The 17,590-nt window shown below is 47.9% G+C and overlaps 1 protein-coding gene across 6 annotated transcripts in view; it reads right to left on the reverse strand.

Moving 5' to 3' along the window:
- Window positions 1-17,590, reverse strand: part of mor (SWI/SNF- related protein mor) — a 77,692-nt gene that overhangs the window by 57,923 nt on the left and 2,179 nt on the right. For all 6 annotated transcript variants that reach the window (XM_055070893.2, XM_050178323.3, XM_050178322.3 and 3 more), the window contains exons 3-5: window positions 6,357-6,442; window positions 5,523-5,646; window positions 4,050-4,173 (exon numbers count right to left, since the gene is read on the reverse strand). In XM_055070893.2, the coding sequence (XP_054926868.1) occupies window positions 4,050-4,173; window positions 5,523-5,646; window positions 6,357-6,442 (334 nt within the window). The remainder of the gene's footprint in view (window positions 1-4,049; window positions 4,174-5,522; window positions 5,647-6,356; window positions 6,443-17,590) is intronic.

The raw sequence follows: 17,590 nt of genomic DNA on the forward strand, positions 1-17,590 counted from the left end.
GAGGCGCCGATGCAGATTTCTTGTGCTTAGATGAGGGTCCGAGATATCCGCGCGTGATGTGCTGGATCGCCGAGTTGGAGGCTCCTATGCGCGAAATGCTTAGCGGCGGGTCCGAGGATCGCGTGCGCAATGTGCTTGGTCCAAAACACCGAGTGCTGAAAGGCTTAGCCGCATGTCTGGATTTCGTGCGCGAATCTCTGTAGCGATGTCCGCGTCGCCGATGCTCGGTATGCTTAGCTGCAGGTCTGAGATGTCCACAAACTGCGATGTCTGCTTAGCGCACGTTTTGACACGTCGAGATTACGGCCAGTGGAGATTTCCAGACTCGCGAGGTGCAAAGAGCTGAGCAGACGACACGAGCGCCGGACCAATGGCGAACCGCACTGGAGTCACGTGGCGGGTGCAGCCAATCACAGACTCCGGCACAACCTTCAATCATTTGCTTTTTGTGTGCTTGTTTCTGTAGTGACCAGGAGGTAGCTGAAGCGGCAAATTTGAAAACGGAGAAAAGCGCTTTCCAACGAGACCAAGATGGCGGCGCTCGGTTGCGCTGTTCCGGAGATGTGGCTTGAAAAATGCCGTTCTTCCTTGATTTCCGCGAAAATTTTTCGCCGCCTTGGCTGATGAAATAAATTTTTTAGAGCACTTCTATGTGGTTTGCAGTGATGATATTTCGGAATCAGATAGAAAAAGAGTAATAGAAATTGAAAATGTGATTTTCAAAATTCGATATTTTGGCCATTTTTCGAGATTCGAAAGCCGCGTCCCCCCTTAATATGGGTATTAAATTTCATCAAAACCGGAGCCCTGCCAGCACACCACGATTATGGTAGCACTCGCCACGCTTTACCGCTGCACTTGGGTTCAAGGCAACAATGAGGGTAATGCCAAACAGTATGCCATTGTTGACTTTTCAATGGAAAAGTGGTATTCCAGGGGGAAGTTGGGAAGTTTATCTCCTCAACCCACATCTATTGTAAAACCTTTTTTATTCTCCCCTCCCTGCCTGCAGAGCTGGGTTTTTCAGCGTGCAAGAACTATACAGTGCAGTCCACTTATAACGATACCACATATAACGATATATCGGTTATAACGATGGGTCGACATGAGAGTGTCATTTTATGCATTAGGTCTATGGGGAAAAAAGCCATTTATAACGATAGGTTATTCACCGCATATCGGATATAACGATCAAAATTTTGCAGTCTGGACGGCGTTTTCCGTGCCAAATAATCGTAACGTTTGCGTTGCTTAGTTCCCTGAAACGAACGATGTCGAGACGAGGCGATGTTTACCTCCGTAAGTTCGTATCTGCCGCCATTACCGCGCAGCGCGTCTCGCCCCGCCCGCGCACGAGTAGGCGCAGCAAACGTTGGCGCAGCGCGCCACAAGATGGCGCTAGCTGCTTCATGCGAGTCTGCCACAGTCGCTCCGAAAGAGAGAGAAAGAAAAAAAGAAGCGACAAGCAAAGCGGCGCGGTGGCGCCCGTCCCGCGTCTCTCTCGCGATAGCAGGCTGACGCCACCGAAGCAGCGTGCAACCAACGGTTCAACCCAGTTCGAAGATAGCGCCGACAAAGCGCAAAGCTGTGTCGCTTGACACGAAGATGGATATTTTGCAGGACTCTCGATGCGGCTTCAAGGTGAGCACCCTCGTGAAGAAGTATGAGCTCGTCCAGTTAACGATATCAACCATCTTGAAAACCGGGAGCACCGCGATTGTGAAGGCAGGAGCTATCAGCGGCCATTCCGATCAGCGGAAAAGGGTTTAGAGACCCCTTGTACGCCGATGTTGAAGAGGCGCTTTACCAGTGGTTCATCACCAATGGCTTAAAGAAGGCGGGCTTTGTGCGTAAGGACGAACTTCCCCAACCCGCTGAGACCGACCCGGTGGAAGTCGCTGACATAACCGAGCTCTGGGAGCTCATTCCTACTGGTGACACAGGTGGTGTGTCGAAGGAGGAGTTTTTGACTGCAGACAGTGCTGCCTCGTTCTGCGATGAGGTCACCGACGACGCGATCGCCGAAGATGTGCTGTCTCGACAGACGCAAAGTTGTGCGACGGTGGCGACGGCATCAGCGACAACGAGATCGACAGTGGCTCCTTGACCTCGACCACGATGTCCACGCAAAGTGCACTGTCGTCGATCGACTCCTTAATTGATTTTATGCATGCTAAAGGATTGCCGCCAGTGTTCGCGCAGCAGCTGGAATCCATGCACACCGCGGTTGTGAAGCTGAAGCTGCCGCAAAAGCAAGTGCAGATTTCGGACTATTTCGGCGCGCCTAATCCTTGACACGGTCATTGGCGCTAGAAATAAAGTTTGTTTTTCACGGCCTACTGTATACATCGTCTATTCTTTAGAGCAAGTAGCGAATTCGAGTTCAGAGCTGCAAAGGTAAAGAGCGCAAACGCGTTTAAAAAAAAAATTTTTTTTTTTGATAACTGCAGTCCAGATATAGCGATCATCGGTTATAACGATCATATTTTTCGTCTTTATCGATATCGTTATAAGTGGACTGCACTGTAGTACATCTTGCCACAGCTGCCCATCAGCCCATTAAGGTTTATGGCTGCCGGCATTCTTCAAGTGTACGGCAATCGGTCAATTCTGCTACTCACTCAGTCAATCAAGAAGTACCGTAAAAACCGGACTATAGGTCGGACCAGAATATAGGTCGATCCCCCAACTAACGAAATGGCAAAAGTACCGAAAGACACCCTTACCTTGAAACAAATGCAACTCATGCACAATAGTGACAGTATTTATTTAAATGCTGCTCGCATGTGCACCCGGCCAATTTTTAACAGTATCGCGCGACCGTTGACCTGCGTGCTTGTCAGCACCTTATTAACGGCACTGAGTGACGAAACAAACGAGATACGCGCATGTGTACACGTGCGCTTACTGTCGCTATTTCGCCGCTCCGTGCCGTGATGATAAGGTGCTGACAAACACACGGGTCGATGGTCGCGCGATACTGTTAAAAATTGGCCGCGTGTACGGTACGCAGAAGGGCACAAAGTGCGCAAGCGCTACTCCGAATCACAGCCACGCGTTTGATTAGAGTGGTCCGAACTAGAGTCGTATGACGAGTGCTTCTCGCTGCCCAGTCCAGAGGCACGTGCGATCTCTACCGCTTTCAAACGGATGCATTCGGCTGTCACAGGCAGCGATCTTACACGCAGCTCCAGGACGAACTCCGCAACCTTGTCTTCCAGTTTTGTGGTCCGCTGCAGTCCGCCCACGAGATGACGTTTTCTGTTGGTTTGCTGCTTCTGTCTCCGCCAGTACCGAATGCTCTTTTCAAATACTCCAAATTTGCACTGTGCCGCGATGTTGCCATGGGCTTCCGCGCACTCAATCGCCGTTTTCTTGAAGGCGACGGCGACTTGCCATCGGGTTCCGCTCATTTTGAAACAGAATGTGAAAAAGCAGCCTTTAACCAATATAACTTTGTGACAATGTAAACGCAAATTGGCGGTGCTACAATATCGCCACGACGCGCTGCTGCTGATTGTGATGGTGAAGGCGCTTCTTTACTTCATCCACCCATTGTTGCAAGACTTCCGTAGTTTTTTTGCCGATATCCGGTATATAAGACGAGGGTCGAATTTTTGCAATAGTTTTTTGAAAAAAAGTTCGACCTATATTCCAGTTTTTATGATAAAATTGCTTATTGACATTTTCAAAGAACCATCAGTGCCACATTATACCTTACAGCCTACATAGCCACTGTACATGATGTACAGCACAGTCCACTGTTAAAGAGAACACTCAAATGCGCGCCTCTTACTTTGCTGGCACCCAAGCTGCAAGTGGCTACAGAATCAACGACAATGCACTACACACATGTGTCAAAGAGTCATAGCTTCCAACCACAGGTTATCTGCTGCAAATCTGGGCAATTGTACTTTCACAGAAAATGAAAATCTGGAGATGCTCTGCACTCTGGTGTTCGCTTTAACAGTGGACCCCCTCTGCACATTCCAAGCAGCTTCGTGCAGCTAGTGTCCAATGCTCGGCAAAGGAAGTTCAGCATCACATACCAGAGGTATCCGTCGTGGGCACGGGTGGGTAGACTATGTGGGTGGCATCATCTGGAGACTCGGCAATAGTGCCCTGGTGCCTTTTGATGATGTCCTTCAGGCGCGGCACCAACTGCTTCTCCACCTGCATCAACCAAGCCAGCAATTAGTCCACGTGTTTTGTAAATATTTCAAAGTGGCACAATGAAAGGTTGAAATGACACAAATTTGCCTTGCTTAGAATAGAAGGCTGAGAACACCATGCATGTTGTTAAGAATGGAACATCGGCAAAGGTTCTGTAGGAATGCCCAATTTCTGCCTAATTTGAGCGTGAAGTGTCTAAACAAATGGACAACTGGGTTCATTGCACATAGTGCAACTCTGAATTTATGGCTAGGTGCCCAGGATATGTGGAAATTCATCCTTTTCACATATTCTGAATGCCGAAACAGTTTGACACCAACAGTACCCCCATATGGCACTAGAAAACATACTAAACAACACAGACCACCTCATCTCATTTACCACAGAACCTCATTCATAGGTTTTGGGGGAAGAAAAGCAATATAAGATGTATTAACTGGTAGAACGTACTATCCCAAAGTCACCTTGTCAATTTGGCAGACCTAACTGTAGTTGACGCGAACACAATGCAAAACACTGCGAGCTGGTGGGGCCCACGCTACCAGAGAGGTGCATTATCATTTTTCTGCCCTTCGCAAGCTTACATTTCCACTCCTCAAATTCGGCCTCAGTCAGCAGCTTGTTCAGGCGGGGGATTTTGGCAGAAAGTTTTGATGTGTCCACTAAGCAAGAGTTGTTGCGGCATGAGGCACCAATGCGCATAGAGCTGGTGGGGCCCCAGTGGCCTGAGAGATGCTTCATTCACATCCCGTCACTCAAATTGTGGTGTTCACATTGCACTGGCTGCTGCAGGGAACGATGGCATGTTTGGGTTATCGCCTATTAAAGTGTGCAGTATGCTTCCAACAGCACTATGCCAAATGCGCTGTGAAACAGATGGGTGAGGATGCTTATTGCAATAGGGTTGGCAGCAATAGCTGTGAATGTGATGACCTGTGAGGAGATTTGCTAGTAATTGAAGAGGAAACTGAGTGCACACTGATTCACGTGACATGAGCAGACAAATACTGTGGGGAAACTCCAATGGCGGGCGTCTACTGCTCTCTATTACACATACCTCACGCCTTTTTTTGTTCAGATAGGATGTAGCAGCCGGAAAACGTATCATACAATAGCCATTTGGCAATGTACAAACGTTGGTGCCGAAAGATCATGTTTTATGAGAAAGTATGTATTACTGGCAAAAAAGAAGGGTAACTGTATTGGGTTATGTTTTGGTTTTCAATCACGAAAGTTGGCACGGGGAAATCGTATGAAATGGCATCTTATCAGTGAGGTTTTACTATATAAACCGAGCCCTTTCTTTTTTTGTCTGCTAAAAGCTTCAGAGAGGGCACAAAAGGATTTACCTCGGAGGATATGTAAATGTGAGGCAGAGACAAGCACTTGTTCTGCACCAGGGTCTTCTCCACTGTCATGAACATCTCCACATTGCGGTCCATGCGTGACGGGGACTGGAAGTCAAACCTGCGCCTGGAACAACAAAACCAAGCAGTGGGGAAAAACGAAAGCTTACCGCTTTCTGAACATGGGCATCTGATACCTTCATGACCTAAGGTGGCAAAAGCAAGTACTCAACCCTGTGCACTTGTGCTGTGCTGCTCAGTTTCAAAACTGAGAATGCTGTGCACAGATAGAAATCTTCCATGCAGTGTATCTAGTCAAGTGTTCCTTAAATACCAGCATGCAAAACTACATTAGTGTTGTGAACAAACCTACTCAATTCTTGTATAACTGACGCTAAAACACAATCATCCCAGTGAGCATACTGATGTGCACATATTGCATAAATAGGCATCAGCCTATTTATGTTCACTACAGAATATATAAATGCCACTGTATACAAATACGATAGTTGCAAGGTCTTTGCACACAACCAGGTTCCAAAAACTGTTAAGTCTAGACTAAATAAATCTTAATGACTGAAAAGAACAAGGTGCAGTAATCACAAGAATGTGGCCACTCATGTAAAATAGGAACGCATGCATGACCCAGTACTTTTTGTAAAATACTACCCAATGGCACTGAACATCTGAATTTATTTCAGTATAATGCCCAGTATTTGCTGCAAATGCATGGTGCATCTCACCATTTGGAGTAAAAGAAGACAAGTGCAGTGTGCCATCTTGCTGGTTTGACATGTGCTCTTTTGCCATCACAAGACTACCTAAATGTCAACTCACCATCCCTGCTCGCTCTTGAATTTGTAGACAGCAGCGAAGATGTGGCAAAGTGCACCTCCAGGCTTAAAGTCCATAAAGCATTTCATCTGAAAGAGATTACATTCAGCATTAGTACAGTCAAGAGGTGGTCAGCACAAGCATACTACTACTTTGCACTATGGTACCAAAACTCACCTACAGTGATTGTCCAGGTAATGTGAATATTTTGAGATGAAAATGAAACCGTACACTGAATGATTCTAACACACTCGTCAATCAACACAGACCACAATGGGCATCTCTTGAAATCCACACGTTCCTAGGGCAGACCAAGCATGCGTTTCTAGAGCAGTCAATGTTAATCCACCCTTACGCATATTAAAATTAAGATTCTTTTTCAGCTAAATGAGAGAAACAATTCCTTCTAGACGTCCCTTATACAAGATTTCTTCAGCACATAGATGTCAGCACATAATTTTGCAGAATGCTGGCACAACCATCAGTTCTGGGTGCTTTGCGAAAACAGCTAAACACCGTTCCTGGTGCTGTAACGTGACTCCAGAAGGACCACAATTGCCATGTATGTATATAGAAATTACTATCCCATGTGTGAACTGCATAAGAGAAATGAGTAGACAAATCGACTACCTTTATTTGTTTCATAATTTGCCCATTCACAAGACGCACATGTGAGTAGTACTGAGAAACTGCCTTCTGCGCGAAGTTGTCCCTTCTACTGGGTCACAAGTGCAAACCTCCCTTGATCACTCTACCTCGATGTGTCTTTATATGCTTTTGATAATGCATTTTTAAAACTGATAAGCTGTAAGCATGATAAAGCCAATAATACAAGTGAATGTCTAAGATGTCTACCTTTTAAAATAAGCAAGGCAGGCAGATAGTCCAGTGGCTATCCCAATCCCCAAGTAAGGCTTAGCGGATGGGAGAAATGGATAAAGGGACCTGAGGGGCTCGACAACCACACGAAGAAACATACAGTGAAGCCAGAAAATGCATATGGGAAATCAATTATGTTTGACATCTAGAAATAATAAAGTAATGGGAAATGAAAGACAACTTGTCGCAGATCGTAGCCCAACCGACATCTTCCAAATTAATACACATGCTTTACCAATCCGGGTTCCAGTGCACGATGACCTACCAATGGGTCTCCTTTAAAACTTCGTCGAGGTGCAGAGAGAAGACGCCATGGCACATCAAACCAGATGCAACAATAATTTTTGTTCTTTATTGATTTTTAGCAAACACATCACTTGCACACTACATGAAAACCCTGCACAGCGGCACAGGGGAAATAACTGCCAGGACCCATATCGCAGTGAAGGTGCGAAAAACCTACTGCGGCGGCGAACCCTCAGTCCACTTTCTGTTGCAATTTCGTATGCGTACAAAACTGGGCCTGGGAGTGTTAGCCACAGCCACTGAGAGCCAAGGCAGCAAACGTGGAATATACTTTTAACTGCTGGCGTCACATGGTATGTGAGCTTAGGATGTGAAACATGTTGAAAAGCAGCAGCTATTGTGTGGGACTAATTCATCACTCTGCACTGTTCCTTAGGAACCTTCATGCAGACAACCATACACCAGTGACAGATAGGGCCAATGGCAATTTCTCACAGTCGAGCTAATATGAACTTCCAAGATGCTCCAATAAGAAAGACTGAATGAAAGGGCTTAATGTTCAAAACCAACCCCATGGCTGCAAGAGATGAATTTTATATAGTGCAGCCCATATAGGGCTAACACCATAGAATAGTTTTCAACACCTTTGGCTCATTAATGTGCACCATTTTATTGGGGCATGAGCATTATTGCATTGCACCACCAGAGGAATGTGTTAGATATGGGGCTGTTTCCTGAGCCTACTTCCGAGTTCCCCAGACCACATCGAATCGCGCCACTGCTAAGTAAGGAATGCAGAAACACGGAAAGCACATTCCAGAGAAGCCCACGTGCAAACAAGTTGAAGGCCCCCACTTCGTTCGCCGCCGGTAGCTATTCACTGCTTGGTTCTTCCAGAAGGCGAGGGGATAGCCCGGCACTGTTCCAGGTAACGTGAGTCCTGAAGCCAAACGGCTGTGATGTACCGGGAAGGCCTGGCAGCGTCGCACCGGTCGCCTTTGAAGAAGGCATTTGCCACCACAGCGGGGCCGTACCACCGGGAGCAGGTGGGCCCTCGGACAATGGAGCCCAATCGTCCCCCCTTCGCCACCTTTGAAGAGAGCATTGCACCACAGCAAGGCAAGACCGCGGGGAGCCGCCGGGTGTGACATCACCGCACGGGTGCCTACCATTGGCCGAAGGTGGCGTCATCGGAGCGGGCTCTCCCATTGGCCGAACATGACGCGACTTCCAGTCTTCGAAGGGTTTAAAAAGAAGCATTCTAGAGAGATTCCAGAGCATTCCCTGATTCACCTCTCTCGAACTTCTTGCCGCGGGCCGCAGCGTCCGAGTTGCTGCCGGCCCGTAATGACTGTACGACTGTTACTTGACTCTCACCTCTCTGTATATAATGTAAAATAAAACCTCCCAAGTTTGTTTTTCATCCCGAAGTCCGTCCCTCGACCCCTACATCTGGTTGGCAGCGGTGAGATCGCCTCCGAATGCATCAGCTGGTGGCAGCGCTACGGATCAACCTTCGTCGAGAGAGATCCTAAGGAACCGGGAAGAGCGAAGAAGAGAGAGCCTTCGTCGAAAGAGGTCCGAAGAAACTGGGAGTAGCGAAGAACAGCGAGCCTTCGACCCAGGGAGTCCGGAGGAACCGGGAACAGCGGACAAATGAACCGGATGGCAGGGTGCTGCAACCGTAAGTGAGCGCGTGGTTTTTTTCCTTTTGATTCGCCAGACTCAAATGTTGTGCGTTCATTTTGATAGTTCTGGGAATCGGGAGTTTGTTGCATTGTGTGTTTGCACAAATTAAGGAAAACAGTTCTACCCACCTGTCGGGGCAGCTGCCATGGATCTTAGAAGGTTGACGAGGTTAGACTTGTTGTTGGTGTGCGACGATTTGGGAGTTGAGGCGGACGAACGGATGAAAACGCCAGCTATCATAAAGGCGATTAACGATAGTGGCAATGATGGCAAAAGCATTGAGCTTGCTTGGGAGGTGATACAGGAGCCACGGGAGCGTGAGCGTCGTGAACGTGTGCCTGAGCGTCGTGAACGTAAGAGTGAGCGTAAGCGTGAAGAACGCGAGAATGAACGGAAGCGTGAGCTTCAAGAACTTACTCTTAAGTGTGAGCGTCACGAACGTGAGAAGGAACGCGAACGTGAGTATCAGGAACGTAAGCGTGAGCAAAAGTATGAGAGAGAGAAGGCAGCACTGATCAAACAGATAGAGTATTGTGATCAGTTAATGGCACAGAGACAACGGCTGTCTGAGAATTCTGTAGGTAGTACAGAGCGAAAGAATGAGGCAGCATCGAGCGGATTTTCGCCAAAAGCCGACGAGAAGAGTAGTGCCTGTGAGATTGGCTGCAGATTCATAAGTGAAGGGAAAAGGCTAGCTGCTAACGATGCCTTAGTGGCAACAGAGGCCGTTAAAGGCCACAAGGAGAGCGACGAGGTGCTGTGCCAACAGATGACTGTAGAGACAGCTAGGCCAGCTGCGAACAAATTGGCACAGTTACCGTGCGTGTGCGTCGCTGGTTATGTTAGCGAGGTTGCTAGCGAAGAAAAGGGTACTGCTGACCCGACAGACGCGAGCACCCATGTAGAGCCAGATCTGCGTGCAGAAGTGAAGTGCGAACTGGACGATGCAGTTGAGAGTAGTTCTCGGGATGGCGAGCTCCGTAGTTCACGAGAGAACAACTGCATTGTTCAGGGATCGGTGCGGCTCTCCGCCAGTCTAGATAGCCTAGATAGGGATGATTCCGTTGTTAATCATTCGGACTGTGCGCGTGAGACAGCAATCAATACCGATGGGCTGTGTGCCGATGCACAGCGTGAGCTGGGCAATGCAGTAGAGGGCAGTTCGCAAGAGTGCGAGTTGCATAACTCGAGTAAAGCCTGCTGCATTGTGCCAGAGTCGGTTGAGCTGTCCGCCAGTCGAGGCAGAGAGAGTGTTGATTTAAATGTACAGTCGAACCCGACTATATCGAACCCGTTTACATCGAATTATTCTATATATCGAACAATTTCTGGTCACGGTATAGTTACAATGAGTATATATAGCAAAAATTACGCTTACATCGAACAAATATTGCAGTGACTCCCGATATATCGAACGTCAAGCGGCGGAAAAGTGCCCCCAGAGGTTGGCTTTCCCTCGCGGTAGCGGGGAAACCCGGCGGCGCGGCTCCATCCAACCGCTCTCCCTACCGTGACCGCGCTATCTCGGGCTGTTCGGGCGAGCCGTCGACACTCCCCGTGTCGCGCATAATCCTCCCTCTTTTTCTATCTTTCACTTGCCACCCCTCTCCCCTGACGACGCTTCGCCGTGCTCCCACACGGGTTGCAGAATCAAGCGTCCTTCCTTTCTTTAGATCACTATCTAGCGACACTCCCCAGCAAAAGATGATCCTGGCCCGCCTACAGCGCTTGCTCAGACAGCCAATCAGAAGCTCTTGTGCTCTCTTCGTGCAAGATGGCGAAAGTGCGAGTTGTCTGGCTGCTTCTCTGGTTTATCGTGTTTGCGCCTTGTGGGCCTTCTCCCGCAGTGTTGCCGTGATGAAGCGGCAGAATTCGCCTTTCGTCGTGAAGCTCGAAATCATAAATCGCGTCGAACGCGATGAGAAGTTGGATGTCCCCGCAGCGTGCAAGATTCCGAGGAGCACTCTCAGCACGATTAGGGCTAAAGTAGCCAGACTCGCAACCCGGTGCCCATGGCGCCCGACGCATACGCACGGCCGTGTACGAGGGGTTCTTCATACGTGCCGGTTTCCGCGTGCTCGGTGAGGACTGGAAATTCTGATGAATGCGACGAAGCCGTTGCCGGTGTTGCCGAAGTTTGGAGCTAGCTAACAAAACTTGCGGGACATTCGAATCAACGGTGGACGAGTTTGTGAGTGCAGATGATGGTGTCGCGACCACGGTAGAGCCCGGAAACGAAGACTACATCGCCGACATCGTACCGAGCACGAATGACAGTAGGCACATTGAGGAAAGCAACTACGGTCCTTTGCCGATATCCTCCGAAGTGATTGGTGCACTCGCATTAGTCCGGCGCTTCTGCGCGAATGCGGAAGGTTGCGGCCTCAGCTGCTCCGACTCCTTAGACAACGTGGGGAAGTGCGTGCGTCGCAGGCAGCGAAATTGCCCAAGCAGAAGAAAATGCAGGACTAATTTATGCCAAACTAAGCTAGTTTCCTCAATAAAATTATTTTATAAATGGTATGTGCTTTTATGACATCCAATTATTTAGCAGGCTTATATCGAATTATGCTCTATATCGAACTGATAGGCGTTTTTTTGCGAGTTCGATATAGCCGGGTTTGACTGTAAATCACTCAGACTGTGCGGGTAAGAGTCCGATCCGGGCCGACGAAATATGTACCGGCCAGCACGAGGCACGAGAAGGCGACATGAAAGTGAGTGCGAAGAGAAAGCGCCGTAGAAAGAAGCCCGGTAAAGACCGAAAGACGGTAACTAATGTAGCGCCGCCAAAGATGGCGAGAGACCCAAGAGGGCAGGGCACGAGGAAAAAGGTGCGGTCGTCACTGACGATGTTGACGCATCGAAAACGTTCGAGCCACCGGTCAAAAGGAGACAGAGAAGCATGTTCTGCACGGACGCGGAAAAGGGGCACGGGGCAGTTAAACTCCTCGTCGTTCCGTAGTTCTTTTCAAAGCTCAGCGTGCAGTACGAAGAAGCGCAAGGTGGCAAGACGAGACCAGGTGGGGAGTAGCGACGCGGTCAATCGAGTTTGTGAGGAAAGCGAGGCGCCAGGACGCAAATTGGCAGGAGACCGTAACGTCTTGGGGGAGCTGATAGTGAGTCAGCCCTTTTGTTGTTCCTCGGCAGCCAGAGTAGCTTTCAAACCGCGACCACCTCAGGTACGACTCAAAGTATGAGTCAGACGTAAGCGTTTGGAAAGGGAGGCCGAGAGCCCTTCCGTAGAAATGAAGTGTGTTGTTTTTTATTTTGAGCATCGGAAAGTTTTCGCGATTCGAGACTAGGATTTCTTTCAATATGTAAGGTTTGAGCTTTGTTTATGTTTTCGTTTGAGAAGCTCGGAGATTTGAAAGATGAGGTTTGTGTAAACATGTAGTCTCGCGAGTGTTAGTTAATGAGTAAATAGGCTTTCTTTTTGTGTGTGTGAGTAACCTGAGGGTCAAGGTTATTGTTGAAAGGCCTATCGTAACGCGCGTGTGTGTTATTTAACCTTCTTTCTTTTTGAGTGTTTTTGAATTTTCTAAGGTTAAGTGCGTAGGTTTTCAGTGAGTGCATGATTTGCACTGAGAAGCGTTCTTAGTTCCATTAGCGCGTGTCCTGTGTGGACGGAAGGAAGCAGATTTATGACTGGGTTGCTGGTGTGTGTTGAGGGCAGCCGTATTCTGACTTCTTTAGTGAGCGTGCGTGGAAAGAGTTAGTAGAAGACGCATCATTTTAAGAGTTCTGCGGAGTGTGTAAGTCCCATGAGTTTAATTGTTCGTTTAAGTCACGTGTCCTAGAGGGACTAAAGGAAGAAACGTGAGTAAGCGTAAATGAAAAGTTTGCATACAACGCAAGTACGCGTTCTGTTTAGTGACCACAAGGCTAGTGCGCTTGTGATTACGTACTTGGGAGGTTGACCAGATTGTTCAGTGGCACCAATACGTGCGATAAGTATGCCACTGCGATAGATTGGAAACATGCTGTTCGTGTAGTTAGGCCACTTAAGTTATGTTCGGCTGTTTTCATTTGTTGTTTGCATCGTCAACGACATTTTGTTTTGCAACAACAATGGTACTCTGGTCTTGTCGGCATTCGGGGAGAAATGGATAGCAGTTTGGAAGGGTGGTTGGAACTGCTTTGTCAAAATTGGGGAAAATAAAAGATCAGGGTTCATTTTGACTCAGTAATAGCCTGGCGAGTCAGGGATGAAGAGCCTGCGCTTACACGTGGTGCAGCGCTGTGTTGTTTTGTTTGTTTGACGTATGTTCTCCAGGGCCCAGGATCCCGAAGTTAGTCAAACGAAGCTCGACACCAATACCCTGCAGGTTCTTTCAGCGTTCCTCATGGCCAGCGAATTGAGTTCACCGGCCATTCAGAACATCCGGGGCGAGGACGAGCTGTTAGATATGGGGCTGTTTCCTGAGCCTACTTCGAGTTCCCCAGACCACATCGAATCGCGCCACTGCTAAGTAAGGAATGCAGAAACACGGAAAGCACATTCCAGAGAAGCGCACGTGCAAACAAGTTGAAGGCCCCCACTTCGTTCGCCGCCGGTAGCTATTCACTGCTTGGTTCTTCCAGAAAGCGAGGGGATAGCCCGGCACTGTTCCAGGTAACGTGAGTCCCGAAGCCAAACGGCTGTGATGTACCGGGAAGGACTGGCAGCGTCGCACCGGTCGCCTTTGAAGAAGGCATTTGCCACCACAGCGGGGCTGTACCACCGGGAGCAGGTGGGCCCTCGGACAATGGAGCCCAATCGTCCCCCCTTCGCCGCCTTTGAAGAGAGCATTGCACCACAGCAAGGCAAGACCGCGGGGAGCCGCCGGGTGTGACATCACCGCACGGGTGCCTACCATTGGCCGAAGGTGGCGTCATCGGAGCGGGCTCTCCCATTGGCCGAACATGACGCGACTTCCAGTCTTCGAAGGGTTTAAAAAGAAGCATTCTAGAGAGATTCCAGAGCATTCCCTGATTCACCTCTCTCGAACTTCTTGCCGCGGGCCGCAGCGTCCGAGTTGCTGCCGGCCCGTAATGACTGTACGACTGTTACTTGACTCTCACCTCTCTGTATATAATGTAAAATAAATACTCCCAAGTTTGTTTTTCATCCCGAAGTCCGGCCCTCAACTCCTACAAATGAAGCTACCATGGCCAAGATTGATCCTGTGACCTCCAACGAAGCAGAAAACACTTAATCAGTGTTCAAGCAACAATTACAACTGGTGAGTAACCTCAACTCCCATCTTCTAAAAGTTGTTAAAGGGACCCTGAAACGATTTCGTACAAATGTACTGAGTCGTTAGGGTAAGTCCTTCTAATCATTAGTTGACACATCTATATGCTCCATGTAAAGTGCGTAATTTATTATAAGGTTTTCAAAACAGTGCATCACTACCGATCGCAGCATGCACTTTACTTTTCTTAATCAAAAATAACAAGCTCTCCATGAGTCCTGGTCCATTTAAGAAGTCCACAACAACACGCCTAACAAGAAATCATCACGTGGAATCCCTAACACCGTACAACGCTAGAGTAAATGTTTTTAAGTACTCTTTCTTTCCGCACACAATAACTCAATGGAATTTACTCCCGACTGATCTACTAGCCAGTATTAATGCCTTTGATAAAATTACTTATTGACAGTTGCAGAGTTATTGTTTTCTGTTCCTGCTATGTGTCATTGTTTATATATTCTCTTTACTGCAATGTAATTTGCTGCGCTTATTGCAGTTGTTATTGTCGTTCTCGTTTTGTTCTGCCCCTCCTGCTCAGACCCATTTATGGTCTGCAGTATGCTGTAAATAAATAAATGTCACTTGGCTGAGTTTTCAGCCACCCCTGAGCAAGTGACTTGAGGTGACCGTATGACACCAGTAGGGCAAGCTATTCGATTGGTTGCCCAGAAAACGTCATCGATAATTTTTCAAGCTTTATGGCAAAGCAAGGTGTTGAACCGGATTTTTTTTTTTTTTTGCTGATTCAGTTCGGGTTGGGGTTCAAGCCTTTTGGGTTCGGTTCCTGAACACTATTCCGTTTTGGTTCGAGCTGGTTTTTAAAAATTTTAAAAAAGCGTTTTTTTTTTTACTTTACGTTTTACTCTTTTAGTGTTGCATTTTCATTTCCCTGTCACATCGGTATAAAAACGGATTCATAATGTAGGTTTGTTCTTGTAAATGTTGCGACTTGGCCAACTTAACTGTACAATCAACTGCAATATGTTTTCCATGGTAGGCCAACGATTACAACACCAACTGAAGCAAAATAAAAGGTTCGCAGGGACACTTAAGGCTGCTTACGTGTGTGAATGTGAAAGCATTACTCTTTATAGCCGCAAGCACATTTTTATTCATTTATTTTAGTTCATTATTATAATTAAATTAAATTTTATTCTTGGCTCATAAACCTGCAGTTTCATACCCCGCAGTTTTCTTGAGGAAAATGACAACAATGGCTCTACGTAGCCGCTGTGGTGCGGCCTTGTGCGGCCTCCCTTCGCCGACCAGTGACAGGCAGCACCTCATCTCCAAATAATGCATCCTCACCGCAATCTTCTGTCAGGCAGGCATTTAGCCTTCTGGCCAGCACGTAGTGCCCCAGTTTTGCCGACCCTCCCGCCCCTTCTGGCCGGCCGGTGACTGGCCGTTCTCCAAACCATGCATCCTCGCCTGAATCTTCTGGCTGGCAGGCAAACAGCCCACTGGCAAGTGGGCAACCTCTTTGGTGGGCAGGCAACTTCTCCGGGCAGCAGAGCACCTGCCCGTCCGCCATATGTTTTGGTACTATCAAATGCCGCCACACACACATTTTCGCTCAATGAGGCAAGTAATGCTTTCGCATTGAAAAAAGAAATTGGTCAGCCTGATAAGCTTTTCATGTACCTATAGTTTCAACTGTGTATTAGCTTTAAGGCTAGAGCACTAGCAATGTTAGAAGTCAAAAACTGTTCAGTGTCGGCATCAGCCTCCAACTGTCAAGAGGTGGCATTCAGACGGATTTCATTCTCCCCACCTTCCAGCTGCTAACAGACCGGCTATAATAACTCACTCACTTCAGGGAAAACTAGCAATAGCAACTTGCTAATGCCACTTCAGCAACAGGTGACAGCGATTGGGTTCTAGTAAAGATAGTAGCTTAGTGAAGTCACAAGCAACGGCAGTGGTCGCTGGTACTCGAAGGCAGTAGAACAGTAGCACAAAGGAAGAGAAGGTACTGGAGAATGCTATCAGATTTCCTTTGTATCAAACCAGTTCATCGCCCCTCATTTTTTGTCTTTCAGTTGCTTCCTACAGTCTTACCTCCCATTATTACTTGCTTCGAAAACCTTTGGATGAGTACAAGATACAGCGTTCTCACTCTCCCGCCGGGGTGCGCGTCGCTATTGGTCAGGCACGTAATCAAGCTCCAGAACATTCGAGTCGGTTCTCTCCGTTGCAGCGCCGCCGCCCCCGATGAAAAATGGAGATGGATCCCTTTAACACTGTTTAAAAGGCTATACGCTCTCCACGGGCTGCGAGTCGATTTCTCTCCACCGTTCTGGAGCCTTCTACGGCACACGCCAGGGTGTTTAGTCGAGCCACGTAGGCTTTTTCATATGTGCACAGATTTCTTATGGCAACAGTGGCCATAAGAGGCTGATAACTTGATAAAAATCAACTTGTTTATTACGACCTATTATGGTTCTATCAGGATGTGCAGAGCGTGGATGGACAATGCTGCCGCAGTATCTCTCGGCAGCAGCTCCCGTTTTTCTCAACAATGCTTTGAGCAAATAAAGTTCTCTCTTTACCAGACTGCTCTGCTCAAAATCTCCGCTCCCAGAACCAGTTCGGAAAGATTCCTTCGATTTGTTCTGGTTCAGTTCCAATATGGCGGACAAGATACGTGTTCGGTTCGGTTCCGGTTCGATTCCGGTTTGATACCCTGAAACAAATGCTGTTCGTAGTAGTTGGAAGGTTAGTTACTTTGCTTCTGCAAAAAAAGAAAGTAACGGAAAGAGAATGCACAAGGACAATTTATCACTACACTCAAGACTTTCGGCACACAGTAAGCGTTGTCTGCTTGTGTTACAACGTGCTCCGTGTTGACGAGAGCTCTGCGGTCTTTCTTTTCGCGAGCACCCCGGTTCGCCCTTGTTGTGGACTGTAAACGTATAAACTGACAGTATATCAACCTGCAACATCGTGTCCTTCTACAAGGCAGCAGACGAGCGGAGTGGCTGCAGTGCATCGGACTGTTGGTATATAATCGGCGCCAGGATTTGTGTGTTTGCGGCAATCACTTTACGCTGGACGATTACTATCACAATAGTGCTACGCGTGTCTGGCATTCAGGTAAACGCGAGCACAAGCGGACTGGAACTGGCCATTTCACAGGATGAACCTCTCAGAGGCATAGACGTGAATGGTCTGCATGGTGGAGCC

The sequence above is a fragment of the Dermacentor andersoni genome, chromosome 5, assembly GCF_023375885.2.
Source record: "Dermacentor andersoni chromosome 5, qqDerAnde1_hic_scaffold, whole genome shotgun sequence".
In the NCBI taxonomy this organism is placed as follows: Eukaryota; Metazoa; Arthropoda; class Arachnida; order Ixodida; family Ixodidae; genus Dermacentor; species Dermacentor andersoni.